The sequence below is a fragment of the Strix aluco genome, chromosome Z (assembly GCF_031877795.1).
Source record: "Strix aluco isolate bStrAlu1 chromosome Z, bStrAlu1.hap1, whole genome shotgun sequence".
Lineage (NCBI taxonomy): Eukaryota > Metazoa > Chordata > Aves > Strigiformes > Strigidae > Strix > Strix aluco.
Genome location: NC_133971.1, coordinates 86,606,480 through 86,622,198, shown reverse-complemented (window position 1 = coordinate 86,622,198; position 15,719 = coordinate 86,606,480). Strand labels below are relative to the sequence as shown.

Sequence of the window (15,719 nt, the reverse complement as noted above, 5' to 3'; positions counted from 1 at the left end):
CTGCGCTCAGTATCCCAGATGGATGGCAGCTCTTCCCAGATAACTTGGCAAAAGCAAGCAGGTCCTAAGCAGCCCAACACGAAACCGACAATCACGGGTATCAACGGTTACTTCTATTTCTGGACGTGTTACTACGCTCTGAGAGCTTTTCCTTGTGTGCTTTCTTGGTCTCCAACTTGTGGGTGGTGGCAGGGTACCAGCCCCTGAGGGCTGTTAAAGTGCCCACCAAGCCAATAGCTGCTGAAGTTTCTCCCCCCTTCCCCAGGAACTTTGCCAGCCTGTAAGAAATGGTCTGAGGGGAACAGTTGCCCAAGTCAGTTTTAATGAAAGCCTGTATTTGCTCTTCACCAGCAGCATGGAGCAGAGTAAGCCTCTGAGGTAAACTCAGGGAGGATGGTGTAGCTATCTCTCTGGACTCCTCCTGTCTTCTTGAAGTGGCTCATGCGCCACCTAGGAGAGCAGATAAAGTTATCAGCCGTGGGAGGATGAAACTCCAGTAAGGAAGAAGAGCAGAAAACCTGCACTGCTTGGGGGCGAGCAGTGGACATGCAGCTGCCCCCATCTGCTTTGCTGTGTGCCTTTAGACACTGAGGCCAAAGCAAAGCCCGGGTAGGAATGCTGAAGGTCCCTGGCATTGCCATCTCAGCAAACTGCTTGCAGCGGGTCTCTCACCCTGCAAACAGCCACTATCTTTGGCAATGTCATTTTGCTAAAATCTTCATTCCCAGAGCCATGCCTGTCCAGGAAGATCTGCATGTTTCTCAGTGGAGAACACCTTGAGGATCATCTCGCCAAGGCTCAGGCACAGGGACATCTGTGGGGAACCCCATGCTCCCTGTTTGTTCTTGTTTGATTTAAGTTTCTGGGATCAGGAATTTAAAGCCAATCACGCATTTTCTGTGAGGCCTGATGCGTAATTTTGGCCTGCAGGGCGTTGATGCAGAGTGATGACTAAACTGGTTGAGTAGCGCCCCCCTCTCCCCTTGCTGCTTCCCCAGTGCTGAAAAAAGCTGCCTCAGCAGTAAGACATCCTAAAAGTAAACATGTGGGGATTAAAAGGTGCTGCTGGACCTGCAGTGGGTGAAGGACAGGGCTGATTACAGCATAACGAACAGCATGACCAGGGAGCAGGTTCTTGGATAAGAAGAGCAAACAATGACAACAGAAAATACAAGAACAGCAGGAGAAACATTGATGTGTCCCCAAAATCTGGGAGGTGCTAAGCTACATGTAGCCAGGCTCAGGGGCGCCAGCAAGATTTCAGGTGCCGTACAGTCCCAAGGACTGCTGGATGAGGCCAAGCATAGAAACACCTGTCCTTGGAGTAAATTTGACAACTGCTTCTCCATGGGTAGCAACAACACACTCCACAGCCCAGCACTGCAATGGTGTCCTGCCCTCCTTGGTCATGTCCGTTCAGCCTGTGAGATGGAGGTGCAGCAGCTGCATCACTCCCTGTGGGCGCTGTGATGGGACCCACTACCCCTTGAGGTCTGCAGTCTGCACCATCATCCCCAGAATAACTCTGTGAGCAATTTTGCATGAAACCTTAATGAAAAGAGAGCTAGATCCTAGCTGGCATTAGTAAAAAATAATAAGCTTTTGCCCCAGGGCAAGTGGTTTGGAGCACTTCCCCCACTGAACATGCATGCACCTAAGGTTCCTGTACAGGAAGAATGACCAGAGGCGGTGTGTAGATGCACAGAACGTTGCCCTGGGGCTGTAACTGCAGCATGGGATACTCCTGCAAGAGACAGAGGAGGTAGGGTGAGTGGTGGCCCCAAGGAAAAGGGAGCTCATGTCCATCCCATCCCATCCCATCCCATCCCATCCCATCCCATCCCATCCCATCCCATCCCATCCCATCCCATCCCGTCCCATCCCGTTCCATCCCATCCCATCCCATCCCGTCCCGTCCCATCCCATCCCATCCCATCCCATCCCATCCCATCCCGTCCCATCCTGTCCCCTCCCGTCCCGTTCCATCCCGTTCCATCCCGTCCCATCCCATCCCATCCCATCCCATCCCATCCCATCCCATCCCATCCCATCCCGTCCCGTCCCGTCCCGTCCCGTCCCGTCCCATCCCATCCCATCCCATCCCATCCCTTCCCGTCCCGTTCCATCCCATCCCATCCCATCCCATCCCATCCCATCCCATCCCGTCCCGTCCCGTCCCGTCCCGTCCCGTCCCATCCCATCCCATCCCATCCCGTCCTGTCCCATCCCATCCCATCCCATCCCATCCCATCCCATCCCATCCCATCCCATCCCATCCCATCCCATCCTTACAGCCCTCTCTTCTAGTGTGTGGAGTTGCCCTCTGATGGCAGAGGCCCCGTCAACGTAATAGTCCATCCCTTGCTGGCAGTGGTGGCACCCAGAGCAGGGGCTGTAATAGCCCCAGTAGGGTCCCCTCCCTGTCACACTGTACACGGGCAGCCTGGGCAGCATGTCGGTGGCCACCTCCCTCTCTGCAGGGGGAGGGATGGTGAGGGTAAGGGAGAGGAGGAGCAGCCAGCCCGCCATCTGGATGGATGCCAGCATGGCACGGGCACAGCTCCAGCTGAAGTACAGGGACAGGGCGAGGGTAGTTACCACATTGATTGATGCAGGTGGGTTTCAGGGAGTACAACACGGGTATGCTGTGCAGGAAGGTCTCCATCCTTGTCTCCTGCAAGGAGTGATGGCAGCCCTTGCAGGATTGTCACCATTTTGCTGCAGTGCCTGAGGTGCTGGCAGCACCTGAGGCGGCTCCAGTTTGGGGAGGCCAGGGGGGCTGGAGTCTACCTTGGGTGGGAGAGGGACGCAAGAGAGGTACCTATTCCAGACTGTGCTGTTGTAGGGACCTGTTCTCCAGGTGAGGTATTTGTCCTTGTTTACAAAAACTGGCTTGTACTTGTCTGCAATACAAATATAACAGGCAGGGGTGTCCTGTGGTGCTGGGGGACAGCTGGAGGGTCCCGACTGTTTCCCCTCTCCCCAAAATGCAATGCCACAGGGCCAGGGGTCATGTCAGAGGTGCTGCTCCCAGGGTCCTTGTTAAGGATCTGTGATGGAGGTGACACCCACCACTTCAAGCTTGTTGGTCACTTGTCCCTGATCATGAAGCCTTGGTCCCCAGGGGCTATGGGGTGCCAGAAGGGTAGCCCCCAGGCAGCACCTACCAGCAGGGGCCACCGGGGAAGAGAACTCTGGGGACCTGTGGACATCCCTGGGATGGGGACAGTCCCAGTGCAAGGATGGGGATGGGCGGCCACGGCAAAGCCACAAGCGCAGATGCCAAGGGAGAGTCCCTCTGCCACAGTGGGGGATATGCAGTATGCAAAAGGGGGGAGAACAGGGCCACTGCCAGCACCCTCCAGCCCCTGACTCCATGGGGATGTGCCCTGTGTGACACAGGGGGACAGTACCTTTAGACCTGGCCAGCCAGTACTTCTTGGGCCAGTAGGCAGTGGGGTTGATGGTGTTCCTGTGGCTCTCCTGCATTGCCGCCTTAATCGGCAGCTCAGTCTGACCTTGGCTTGCTGGATTTTGCACCAGGGGCATCATTAATCCCTACAGACAGTGGGGAGTGGGGAGAGACACCCAAGCCATGTGGCAGCATCTGCCTTCACCACCATTGGGGCACACGATGAAGCCCATTACCAGGCAGGGTCTAACACTGGAGATGCAGCTGGAGATCCGAGCACCAAGTCTCCCTTCACAGTGGGTGCGCATGGGGGTTGTAGCAGCACTGTGATACCCTCCGCAAGCTTCCCACTCACCTGAAACTGGGGAAAAGAGGATGGCTGGGTGTCACTGGCTCCTCTCCCGCTTCACCCCAGGTGTCCATAGGCATCCAGGCACATTGCAGAGTGGGAGAAGGGGTATGGCCTGGCAGGTATGGGGCCAGCAGAGGTTGGGAAGGGAGTTAGAGGACCAAACTGTAGATGTCCTACAGCTGGCAAGGCCCAAGAGGGCTGAGGTCTTGCAGGGCAGATGGGTGCCCTGCTTGCATGAGCCATTTCTGTCCCTGCAGTGGCGACATCCATCTCCATGCCCTCTGCTGGCTCCCTCATTATAGTGCACGTGGTAATGAAGCTGGAAGAGATGAGCCAGTTTGCAGCATGCTTTGCATCGGAGCCTGCATGCTTATTAGCCCGTGTGGGGAAAGCTGCATGTCTCACAGACACCCCCCGTAGTGAGGCCACGGCTCAGGGATCCCTCCTCCTCCAGGACCAGGGTTTTTTGGTGCTCAGATCTCCTTCAGTCCTTTGCACGGTCCCCCTGGCATGGAAGGCTCCCTGGTCAGAACTGAGCTGAGCCTGGGGGTTGTGCGTTGGAACAGCAGTCAGAGCCACCTGATCTGTCCCCCACATTGCCACCATGTCACACAGCAGTCCTGCCACTGCCTCAGTTTCCCCTTCCTCAGCAGATCCTGGCCCCTGTGCACTCTGAAACCTACTGATGGACAGGGCTGATGTGTGAGAGCTTGTGCTGATGACCGTCAGCCTGCAGGGTGCAGCTCCAGGGGACAAGAAGCCAATGAGCACAGGCCCTGGGCTGTCAAATGCTTTCCTAACCAGAGAGCACGACCCCCTGCCTCCATCACATACATGCAGCGAGGCACCCCATGAGTCCTTGTGCCACCCCTCTGCCTGGCACCGAGCATCTGCAGCTGGGTAGGGGTAGAAACCCTGAGGGTTCTTCATCCCATGGCACTCACCGGCGTCACAAACTTGTTCTCGCTACAGGGCTGCTGTGAAGTCTGCTTTTGGATGGTCTTTTTGACAGAGCATGGCGGGCGGTAGGAGTCGGTGTAAGTGCTGACTGGGGTCTTGTGTTTTTTGGAGAAGAGGAACATTGTGCAGCAGCACACCGGGATGGGAGTGCCTGGAGTCCCACAGGGTCCCAGGGGTGCCCCACTGTATGAGCAGCATGGCGTGGGGCTGGGGGCTTGCAGCCCAAGCAGGAAAGGGACTGAGGCTAGTGCCACTGCTCTGCCAGCCTAGGGTGGTACTTATGTGATCAGTGATGTCATAGTCTGTGAGTAGGGGGATTTGTTTTCTGTCAGTCCCATAGCTACGCTCTGGTTCTAGACTAGAGCACAGCAGTTGCTACCTACATCCCTCTATGAGCTGCACCCTCCTGGCTTTGCCTTGGCTCCAGGCTTCCACCCCTCCTGCAGGCACCTTAACAATGGCAGGAAGGAGTTTCAGCTGGTCCTAGTCAAGATAGTCAAGACGCAGCACTAGTGATTGTGGTTTTTCCAGCTCCTCTTCCGTATTTCCTTGGAAATCCTGCAGCAACCCATCTGTGTGCATACAGCACCACACCAGTGCAGCCAACGCCCAGGGCACAGCACCAGGCACCACTGTCCCAGCCTGCTGGGATAGCCAGGGGAGTTATTGCCTGCTCTGTCTCCCATTTTTAATTAAAAAGCTATATTTAGGTGATCTTGTTTGCTCTTCCATCCTGAGTGATGGGCTCTGCAGTCAGAGTGAGCGATCCTCTTTCATCTCAGCGCAGTGAGACAGCTGGATTACAGCAAGGAGGGATTGGCATGAACTGGGTTTGTTTTTTCCTGAGCTGGGGAGTCGATCAGAGATCTCTGCCCCTGCAGAAACCCCATTCTGGCCTGGCTTGTCACACAGTGTCAACTCAGCCCTGCTCTGCTCCTGGCTCTGACCCCTCTGCTGCCACGTTTTTGGAGATGACAGGTGAAGACCCATGTTCATCTTGGCAAGGTGGATGCCAACCCACCCCCCTGAAGGGCTGCAGAGCCCTGCTCTGTTTGCTGCAGGCAGTGGTGGCGCTGGGCAGCTTGGGGCACCTGAATACCTCCAGGCAAACGTGATTAATGCACCGTTAGAGATGAAATGAAGAAAACAAGTTGCCGTTCATTTTTGCACCCCACTGGTCTCTGCTGAGCCAGGCTTAGGCTCTCCATCAGCCCTGTCCCCTCCTAGTAGCCACTGGAAGACTGGGAGGGAAGGGTGGACATGGGGGTGCCTACCCCCTGCCCCAGGTCTGTGGCCTTGGAGCACCCCAGGGCACACATCTGGGGAACACCACTCTGCAAAGAGGTGAATGAAGTCCAAGCCTCTCCGTTGCAGGGGGACCAATCCTGCACTGGTCCAGCTGCTAGCATGAGCCACTGGCACCCCCTGATTTCAGCATCCATGATTGCTGGGGGCTCAGAGGAGATGGTACAGTTCGTACCCTCTCAGCCCGGTTCGCTCCAATGAGAAAGGCTGGCAGGCTGGTTTTCATATGTATGCTTTTTAATATCATTAATTCTGTTACACTACACACAACCAGTAACAATGATAAATACTGCAATGGAAATGTTAAAAAAAATATTATACATGTTTTGTGTTTTTGAAAAAAACCCCCACATTTTTAAATAAATTAATGCATAAAACTGATGGTAGAAAAAGAAAACCCAAAACAAACCACAACACAACTGATCTGTTTAAGGCAATACTCTACGCAGACGGAAACAGAAGTACAACAGTGTGCTACATGTTCTGAACAGGAAAAAAAAGAAAAGAAAACCCATACAAGATGCAGACTGATGCTTCAGGAGTGAAAAAACTCCCAAAACCAGATAATAAAACCAATGGCCAAGTTAAGTGCAGCATTAATACACTCTGCATGTCAAATGATTAGCAAGTTCCTAACATGGACTAAGGTCAAGCTACAACAAATTTATCTTCCTAATTAAAAGGTTATTCAGGTCAAACCCTACGTTTAACTCTACTTTGCATTTGGCTGTTTCAGCTATGTTTCAGTATATGCAAGGACAGCGGAAATTCATCTCCTGCTCTTGAGATTAACGCAAAGGTCGGGAGGTCTCTCCTCCTGAAAGATATTTCCATTAAATACATCCAAAAAGGACCTCGCTTTTGGTGATCCTGAAATGCCTCCTGCCACCCCCTCCCCTGGGGTGCCAGGCACTGCATGGGGAAAGAAGACCCGGGAAGCATTTGCTTGTTTTTTTTCCAAGCTGAGGACACGAAATGGAATTGCAGATTTGATCTGGACTCGAAGGAGTGCTGTTTCCCTGTCTGCCAAAAATGTCAATTGGGAGCCTGCTGAAAGATTTCTGCCAGCATGGGAGAAACCCAGCCTGTATCCAGGCTCTGGATACAGCCATGACGTTTGCTATTAAGGTTGGTGCAAAGCTCCATACCTGCCCCGCCAGCCAATGAACCCCAATTATTAATGCAGCCCAGAACTTGGCCACTGGAAGGTGGACAATAATCATAATGCCAAAAAAATCCCCCTCTCCATCAAAAAAGAAAAGAAAAGGGACAGTAGCCACTTTCTGCCAGCTTCCCCCAGCGGATCCCCATCAGCTGCCACCTACACAAGATTGGCAGCGCTTGATCTCACCAGCATTGACCCAGTACCTTCCCAATAAGGTGCATGTCTGCAAGGTGCTGCCAGGGGGAGAAGTAGCTTCTTGGGACATGGTCAGAGCCTCCTGTACTGCCCTGCTAGAGTGCGTGCGGAGGAAGCTATGGTACACAAGGAAAGAAACCCGAGTGGAGATACTGCACTTGTGATGGCCAACAACTATCCGAGCTGCCTTGGGTTTGGGTGGGTTCAGGAGACACAGAACCAGGCTAAGAGTCACTTTGGTGCAACCGCCTCTGATGCTCATCACAAGTGCATGGGGTTGGGGGGAGGAAAGGCGATGGCTGCTTTGAGGAGTGGAAGGAGGACGTGTGCAATATAACAAGGCTTGCAATTCTAGGACTAATCACTGGACACGGATACCAAAGATTACCTGTAATAACTAGCTATCCTTCTACTGTCACTGCACCTTCCCCACTTCCTGGTCTGATTCTTCTTCAGTTTGGGAAGCTGTGTGTGTTTGGCGTGACGGCCAAAGCTGACTCTCCCACCCCAGTCCCCGTTGCACAGGGTGACTCAGCTACAGGATGTACAATGAGGTCTGAAAGTTGCATGTCAGGCACAGACCAGCTCTGCATGCAAGTAGCACCTGCTTTCAGACCCTTCAGAAAGCTATTTCATGGTGGCTCATTTCCTTGATTAAACTGAAGGTTCAATAACCTCTGTGGAAAGAGTAAAAATGGTTAAAAATGTGAAAAAAGGGGTAAAAAAAACCTTTCCGAATTTTCTCCCCTGCAAAGACTTCATCCTCTGCAAGAGTCTTTCTCCCTGCAGAACTACAGCCCTACCAGAGTGTTCTACAGTGCCCTGCCCCAGCTCAGCAAGAGCACAGCCAACAGGCATCCACTGGTGCCTCTGCTGCAGGTCTCCAGCCTGCCCCAGGAGCACATGGGCTGGCAGGGGCTTGGGTCCCAAACCTCCCACAGCACTGAGACCATAAGGGTGAAGGCGGCCAGCTCGGCTTGCTGGATCACACCAAGGTTTTACAGTAGCCTGGGGAACCCTCAGCCCCACAGACTTCAGGCAGGTGAAGAGAAATCCCAGCCTGCTCGCTCTCTCACCCACCATCACATTTGTTGGATCTCCCGCTGGTCTAACATTTGTCTTGGGTTTGTCACAGGACAGAGGCAGCTACAAGCCAGACACAGCTGCTACCGCAGCTTTTCCATGCAAAGAAACTGAGCAGAGAAATCTTTGAGCTAAGGATGGAGATGAAGGTGATAAAAACCATAAGGGCTGTTGTGAAGAGAGCTTGTCCAAGTTTTCCAGCTCTCTCCATGCATCTGTATTACATCTCCCAAAAAACTTCCCATCTCCCAAATCATGCAGGCTCGAGAAAGGTGGGTAACAAATGGAGTTGCAGCTTTTTTGGGGTGCAGAAGCAAGAAGACAGCCTGGATAGAGAGCAGTGCTTCCCGGTGAGTTCACCTGGGGCAGCTGGATGGGCAACTAGGGGAGAAATGCTGCTCCAGGACAGTAAACATCTCAGCAGGTAACAGGACTTATATCAGCATGGCCTTTCGGTGGCCTTTTCTTTTCCTGGTGCCTACTGTGATGGCTTCCACTGACACATCTGAGATGGTCACATTTTAATGAGGCTTCTTTTGTACCTTCCACTACCTGATGCAATCCCACCACCTGTATCACAACTTGTTACTATGGAAATGGTTCCACAGCCCAGGCACAATCAGCTAGGTGGGCTCCTTCCAGGAACAAATCCATCTTTTGCTGGAGCAGCTTTTTAGAGAAAGAGAAAGGTTCGGAGCCACCACCAGTGGCAAATGGGTCTGGGAAGCAATGGGAAGAACTGCTCTCTACAGGCACCAGGGAAAGCTGCAATCTGTCCTGCCACTGTCTGCGCTGCTTTGCAACATGGTTTGCTGCATGGTTGCATGGGCCACGGTGCTCTGCTTCATGTAATCTCAATTAGTCCCCAACCTTTGCCTCCCCAGTGCTCAGCCAGGCAGTGTTTAGCTGCTGTGATCCTGAGACTGCCACCAAAGTCAAGGGGGGCAAAGGAGAGGATGTAGGTGTAATTTTCTGGAAGCGATGCAGCAGCTCAGATGCACAGTGCAGGGAGTTAAAATATAGACTCCAGCCCCTGTGAGAAACCTGCATTAATCTTCCGTAGGTAATCCCAGGTCACAACCTCTTCCTCTACGCTAAATTGCTAGCTTTTCTGCCTCAGGGCTTGTGTGTCTCTGTAACAGAGGTGGGTTTGTCTGATGAGATGCAGTTCAAGGTTTGGAGCAATCCCTCTCACAGGAAAGCCTTGAAAGGAAGTGACAAGGATGCAATGTTTTCCTAGAAGTGAAAAGCACCTTAAAATGAAGATCTTCCCATGCCTTCCCCTTAGGCTCAACCTAGCCCAACTTGCCCTGTGGCACTGCCCATCTGTGCAGGTGTTTCTTCTGAACGTGCAGCCTGTGCTTGCTGAGCCAAGCAGCAGTCAGGTGACAAAGCCTACTTCATTCTAGGTAAGAGTGGCTATATGTCATGTAAGCTTAGAGGGGAGAATGAAAAAGTAAAGGAAGAGCCCAGGCAAAACTGCCAGTATAAACCCTCAGATGATTATACGGATGCTAAAAGTAAGAGCATGAAATGGCTGTGGGAACATCCCAAACGAGCCCTTCACTGATCTCTTCCCTCCCACCAGCACTTGCTACCCCAGTTGCACTCCTAAATTCCTTAATTCTACTAGCAGGGGATGGTGCTGTTGGGCCACCAAATCTTCTTACATGTTCCCTGTGGCAGCATGCAGATTGAGAAGGCAGTTGTGTGAGAGCCAGCTGCCAAATAACTGGGAAACACATCCTTGCCAAACATCTTCCCCGAATGCTGTTTAATCTCTCTACTAACCTCCACCCTGCAGCCTTCTGGCACGTGCAAGCAACATCAGAAGCTGGTAAACAGAGGGAAAGCAGAGTAGTACTTTGAAAATAGGAGCAAAATTTCTATAGCATGCTTTTTGCATCTTGCTTGCAGAGCTATGCTATCAATGGTGCCCATCACACAACTGGCAACATCCATGCAGGGTGGTGGTAGGATCTTGGGAAGGAAGGTTTCTCCCCTGTGCTGCAGAAGGGAATGGACATCAAGAGGGCATGTGACTTGCCTGAGCTTAGAGCAAATGTGTACCACATGCCAACAGCAGCAAAGGACCCTGGATCTCATTTCTGTGCTCTAACAGTCCAGCAGATTCTCCGCAGGAGTATTTGGCTGCAGTGCCAGCTCAGGGACACAGTGTTTCTGGTGTGTATACCTGAAAGAGAGCTTTTCGCCCTGCTGGTATCAGCACTGCACTGAAATAAATTAACTCCAACAACTGGGATCTGCCCTAGGCCAAGACAGCACTTGGCAACCTTTCTAGTTACTGCTTGTTTTCTTCTTCCTGTCATTCCATCTGGTGCCCAGCTGGGTCCTTCTTTTCTTCAAAAGCATCTTTATGTTTCTATTGAGTCACATGCAGGGCACTGTACTTTTCAAGCCTCCTGCATGCCATTGCACAGCTCGCAGGCCAGCCTGAGGACACTCTGCATGGAGAGGAAAGGATTCTGCTCCAGATCTCAGACCAGAGTGTCAGCCAGCACACACCTGAACAGAGCTGGTGACTCCTTTTGGGAAAGGAGCTGGAGACACAAACTCAGAAGCAGCTGAGTCCATCCTGTCCATGGGGGAGTACCCTGAAGTCCCTTTCAAAGTCCAGGCAGCAGGCTTGGTCGCCTGCTTTTGCAGTCGCAAGGTATCTGCCGGCAAGACAGCCAGAAGAGCATAGCAGAGCTAATGGCCAAGCGTACACGTTGGGGGTAGACATGCAGTCAGATATGATCCAGTGGCTCTTCCAAGGTTTGGCTTCAAGATATGTCTGATAAGACATCAAATGAGCCTTTGGGATGGTCGCCTGGACATCAGCCTCCTTTCAGCCAAAATTTATTTACAAACACCAGAAAAGCAGACTAGACCATGTTATCTAAGGACCTTCCTCAACACTAGGAGGATGTTCCTCCTCACACAGACATCTGGAAATGGGGAGTCTGGAGACCAGAGAGACAGAGTTGAGAGACCCCGAAGTTCAAAGCCAGTTCACGTTAAAGGGCAAAATTAACATCTGATAAAAGGACTTGCTTGAACTCAGGTAATTTGGTGACTGAAATTAAATAAAATCCTAACAAAAAGCCAGTCTCAATTTAGGAGGCATCAAATGCAAATTCCTTTGTGGAGGCATCAGCATCAATATCCTTATATCCTGTTTGCATAGTAATTTAGATGGACAGCGATGCTGCCTTTCATACCCCATGGTGCTCCTCCCCTTGGTATTCTGTACAACTTTGGACTGAAAATTGGGCCTGAGAAGACCATCTGGTTTGGTGCAAAGACTGGAACAAGGAACGATTTGCTTTCTTGCATGCAACCTGCATTTAGGAGAGTGCCCAAAAGCTCTGCAGATTTTAGGGCTGTATAATGCTGCAACAGAGAGTCAGGGTCCGTGCTCTTTGCTTTTGCCTTCTCCAGGCCATGGCAGCAGAGACTGGTCTAAGGAGAGTAGTGCCAGAACGGCCATGTATCTATACACCTTCCTGGGAAGCCACCACAGTGTAACATCCAACGAGGGCACAAGGAAAGCCTTCTGGCTGAAGCAAAGGTCTGAGCACGAGACCAGACAGGAAGAGCCAGCCCAATCTGCAGTTAATATATACTGACAGACTGTCCACCATATTCCATAATGAGCCAACAAACACGCCACATGGTCATAACCTGCTCACGGGGCTGTGGTTCAGAAGGGTTAGTGTTCAATTTTCTGTGACTGCCACATGTGCATTGCCTTAATCCATTCAGCCTTCCTGAAAATGACCCTACACAGGTAACTACTTTTCCCCACCCTTTCTACTTTATTCCCCTAATAAAATATATGAACACAAAGCATAGAGAGGAGAAGCCAAAAAATTGCCATTTTATGGTCCTGTACTGTCATTCCAAACCAGCTATTTGTGCAAACAACTCCTGTGCACAGGAAAAAACACTTGGCTTGCGCTTCGATCTGTATTTGGAGGAAGCATTGAGTGTAAGATTTAAAATAGTCTCCCTCCCTCCCTAAAGGGTTGCGCTAGAAGCAGATGCACATCACACAATGCAAAGGGCTGAGGGCAGTTGCAGGGTTGCAGGGTTGAGGAATGCCTCACTGAACATGGCAGGCAAAAACCAGCAACAAGGGCAATAAAAGGACTTGGCTGTGATGCTGTGGGGCAGTGGTTATCAGGGAAGGTCTGTCCTTCAGAGAGGAGGCATTTAACCCTGGGAGATACAGTGTCAGCAAGCTTCATTCTGTCTTAGACCAAACACGACAGCAGCATGATAGAGACCTGTGGGACCTGCAGTCCTTCATGACTGACCCATGCAAGCAGATGACTTGTTGCTCTAGCAGGCACACTGAAATGCTCCAAGCTCCTGAGCAAGGGCTGTGGGAAAGGTGGAGTGTGTGCAGCCCGGCTGGAAGGCACAGAGACTGACCCAAGAGGATAAATGTGATGAAGATGTTGCATGGTACCAATACTGAACTGCAAAGCACCTCTTTAGAAGAGTGAAGATTTAAGGATACTCAGTCATGTCCTGTAGGATTTGGTTTGACAACAGTGTTTGTTAGGTTTTGACTACATTCCCCATTAAAGACTCCTTAAGGAATGTTTTTCCCCTTTTATCTTTTCTCTCTACACAGTGTTGTTAGAGCTCTTCCCACACCTCCACAGCCTGCTAACCTCAACCTGAGCTAGCACTGGAGAGGAAAGCAGGCATACGAAGGAATAAGCGAAGAACTGGAGACCTGATGCTTTATGCTTCTTTACAAACATTTTGGAGATATTCTCCTTCAGCATTATCAGATGGTGAGAAAGGGAGAGGAATTCACTTGAGGAAAACACTCGTCCTAGAGGAGCTGGCAAGTTAATCAGCATTTCTGCACGAGGAGGAAGAGATGCTCAGTAAACAGCACCACTCAGTCCTCTTTCTATGGCCTGGAGCCAGGACAGCAGTGTGCTGTTTTGGGGCGGGGTGGGGGCAGCAAACATAGGTTTAACAGTTGCCCATACCAGTTAGTGAATAAGAAATCCCAGGAATCTTGTGTGCCTGCTCTTTTACTAATGCTGTGGATGGTATCGTGCTTCGTACTGCACAGCATGAAACCCCAAGATGTTAAATGAATCTCCTCCTAATCATGAAGAGGACTTCTTAAAGACTCAGCTCACTTCATGCAGATTTCAGATTGGGAATCTATCTGATGGGGTGGAGCTCAGGCTCTGCCTTGTGACTCGGGAATTCTGACCAGAAGCTCAGAATCGCCCTCACTTTTTCCCTTCCCCAGGCTATAAAGCAAGTGATGACCCAAGGCAGGTGGTCCTTCCTCCTCAAAGGGGAGGAAAACACACAGTCATGCCTGTGGCAAAAGATTTCAACACCGAGAAAAATGACAGCCTGTCCCTTGCCCAAGACCTGCTGAAGCCAGCAGTGTAAGACTGGTCAGGGATAGGACACGTTTCCTAATTCCAGAAATGGTTTTGCATTCAAAACAATCTGCTGGTGAACTGGCAATTCAGTCCAGCAATCTAATGTAATGCCAGGTTTCCTGACTATTTCAGCACCAAATAAACACAATTGCTCCTGACATGGGGCAGCAATAACACAGACAAAGCCTGGTTCACAAATGGGCTGAGATGGGATAAACAGTAGTTTCCTCTCATGGGTTTTTTTCAGACGAAGCTGTTCATAATCCTGCTGTGGCTGAAAACTCCCCTGAAGTCTGACACCACCACACAGATACCTTCAGCATTAATCTTCTCCCACAGGCACCAAGAGACACAGTGTCGAGAGAGTATCAACAGTCCAGCACTGTAAAAATGTGCTTTCTTCAACTAGCTTTTCTAGCGCTGACCTTCAGACTGTACAGCTCTAGTCCTGTCTTGTGCAGGACTCATTTTTTCTTAGCTGAACGAAGTTTAAGATTTTTGGAAGCAGATGGGTCTCACAGAAATTAAGTATATGCTGAAGTCAGTATACATGATGACTGAACTCAGGAGTATGGTATTCTTGGGCAAGGACTGAATCCCTAAAGAGCATGGATGGATTGTAGATTTAATCTGATGTGTTTGGTGGTAATTTAATGTGGAGCTAAAGGTAGATTGCATTGGATATGTGACATGACAGCTCTACCTAGTACGGACTCACAGTGAAATGCCACCTATTTATCTTCTTCACAAGTGAATGAATTGCATCATGCTAGTCCTGGCTAGCCTTGCCATAAGAAAGGATGCCCTGCTCCATTCCCATTCCTGCGCCCAAGTTACAGTATCATTTTGGTTATGCAAATGAAACAGGTTTAGTGAATGAATTAAGAACTGACCTCCTCTCACTAGGAAAACTCCCCTACACCTCAGACTCACGCCCTGATCTCACAGATGGATTAGTTACAGTGGGCAGGATTACCTGCAGCCCCATCTGACCCTTCCCATTCTGGAACAGACACCTTACAAAATATCCCCGGTGCCTACACCAACCAAAGAGGTATATCTGGACCCCTCTGCATTTGCTCTCCAGACCAGTCAGTTCTGCCAGGCACTGCCTGGCACTTTGAGCAACTTCTCTTTTGTTTAACCATAGTTTAAAATAACTTATCAACCAATCATAAAATGAATTTTTTGGTTTCTCCTGGCTCCATGAACACAAAGAGGTGCACGTCCTACCATAGGAGGAAGCAATGGCTGTTAAGTTTTACAGTTATAGTGGAAAGCACTGATCACAGCCTGCCGGCCTCACTACTGGATGTGACAGGCGGTGGAGGAGGTGGCTTGGCAACACATGCAGGTAGGGTTGACTGATTTAGGGGGGATTAGGTCGAGGTCCTCGTCATCCGGGATCTCATCTAACCGGTACCCATCCTTTAGCAGCTGGATGTTCAAGTCTTGGTTGATCTGCTACAGACAAAGAGACAAACAGTCAAACACTTGAGACTTCTTACTTCTGATGGTCAGAAGATGAAGGAGGTCTCTTATTCTGGAATCTATTTCCCCATCATTAGCAGCTGCCCCATCAGTGAAAGAGTCCCAGTTTTTGACCATAGGTGAGGGCTGCCTTCTGTTCTAGCTTCTTCCAGAATAGGAATATCTAGAGTGAGATATTCCAGAGCAGCAAGTCGATACACTGTTTTGTTCTGCAATAATCTTTCCATGAAGACAATCCCTCTTTTAAAGTAATGTAATAATAATGTTAATAAACCAACCGGCAGCTGGGCAGTCCCTCCTCTCAGTCTGGGGCACACTATAGCAGCT

At 50.6% G+C, this 15,719-nt stretch overlaps 2 protein-coding genes across 5 annotated transcripts in view; both read right to left on the bottom strand.

The window, feature by feature from the left end:
• Positions 1-100: 100 nt before the first annotated feature.
• On the bottom strand, positions 101-4,846 carry SPMIP6 (sperm microtubule inner protein 6). The gene is made up of 11 exons (XM_074813689.1): positions 4,709-4,846; positions 3,414-3,558; positions 2,791-2,903; positions 2,599-2,674; positions 2,291-2,474; positions 1,655-1,747; positions 1,274-1,421; positions 1,072-1,134; positions 737-862; positions 349-587; positions 101-278 (listed from the first exon to the last, which is right to left on the bottom strand). Exons 1-11 carry the CDS (start codon positions 4,844-4,846, stop codon positions 101-103), a joined length of 1,503 nt encoding a protein of 500 aa, XP_074669790.1.
• Positions 4,847-6,248: 1,402 nt separating this feature from the next.
• Positions 6,249-15,719, bottom strand: part of FAM219A (family with sequence similarity 219 member A) — a 106,127-nt gene continuing 96,656 nt past the window's right edge. For 3 of the 4 annotated variants that reach the window (XM_074813778.1, XM_074813777.1, XM_074813775.1), the window contains one exon: positions 6,249-15,365. In XM_074813778.1, the coding sequence (XP_074669879.1) occupies positions 15,207-15,365 (159 nt within the window). In that variant the 3' untranslated portion in view covers positions 6,249-15,206. The remainder of the gene's footprint in view (positions 15,366-15,719) is intronic. The other variant, XM_074813776.1, reaches the window with a different exon arrangement.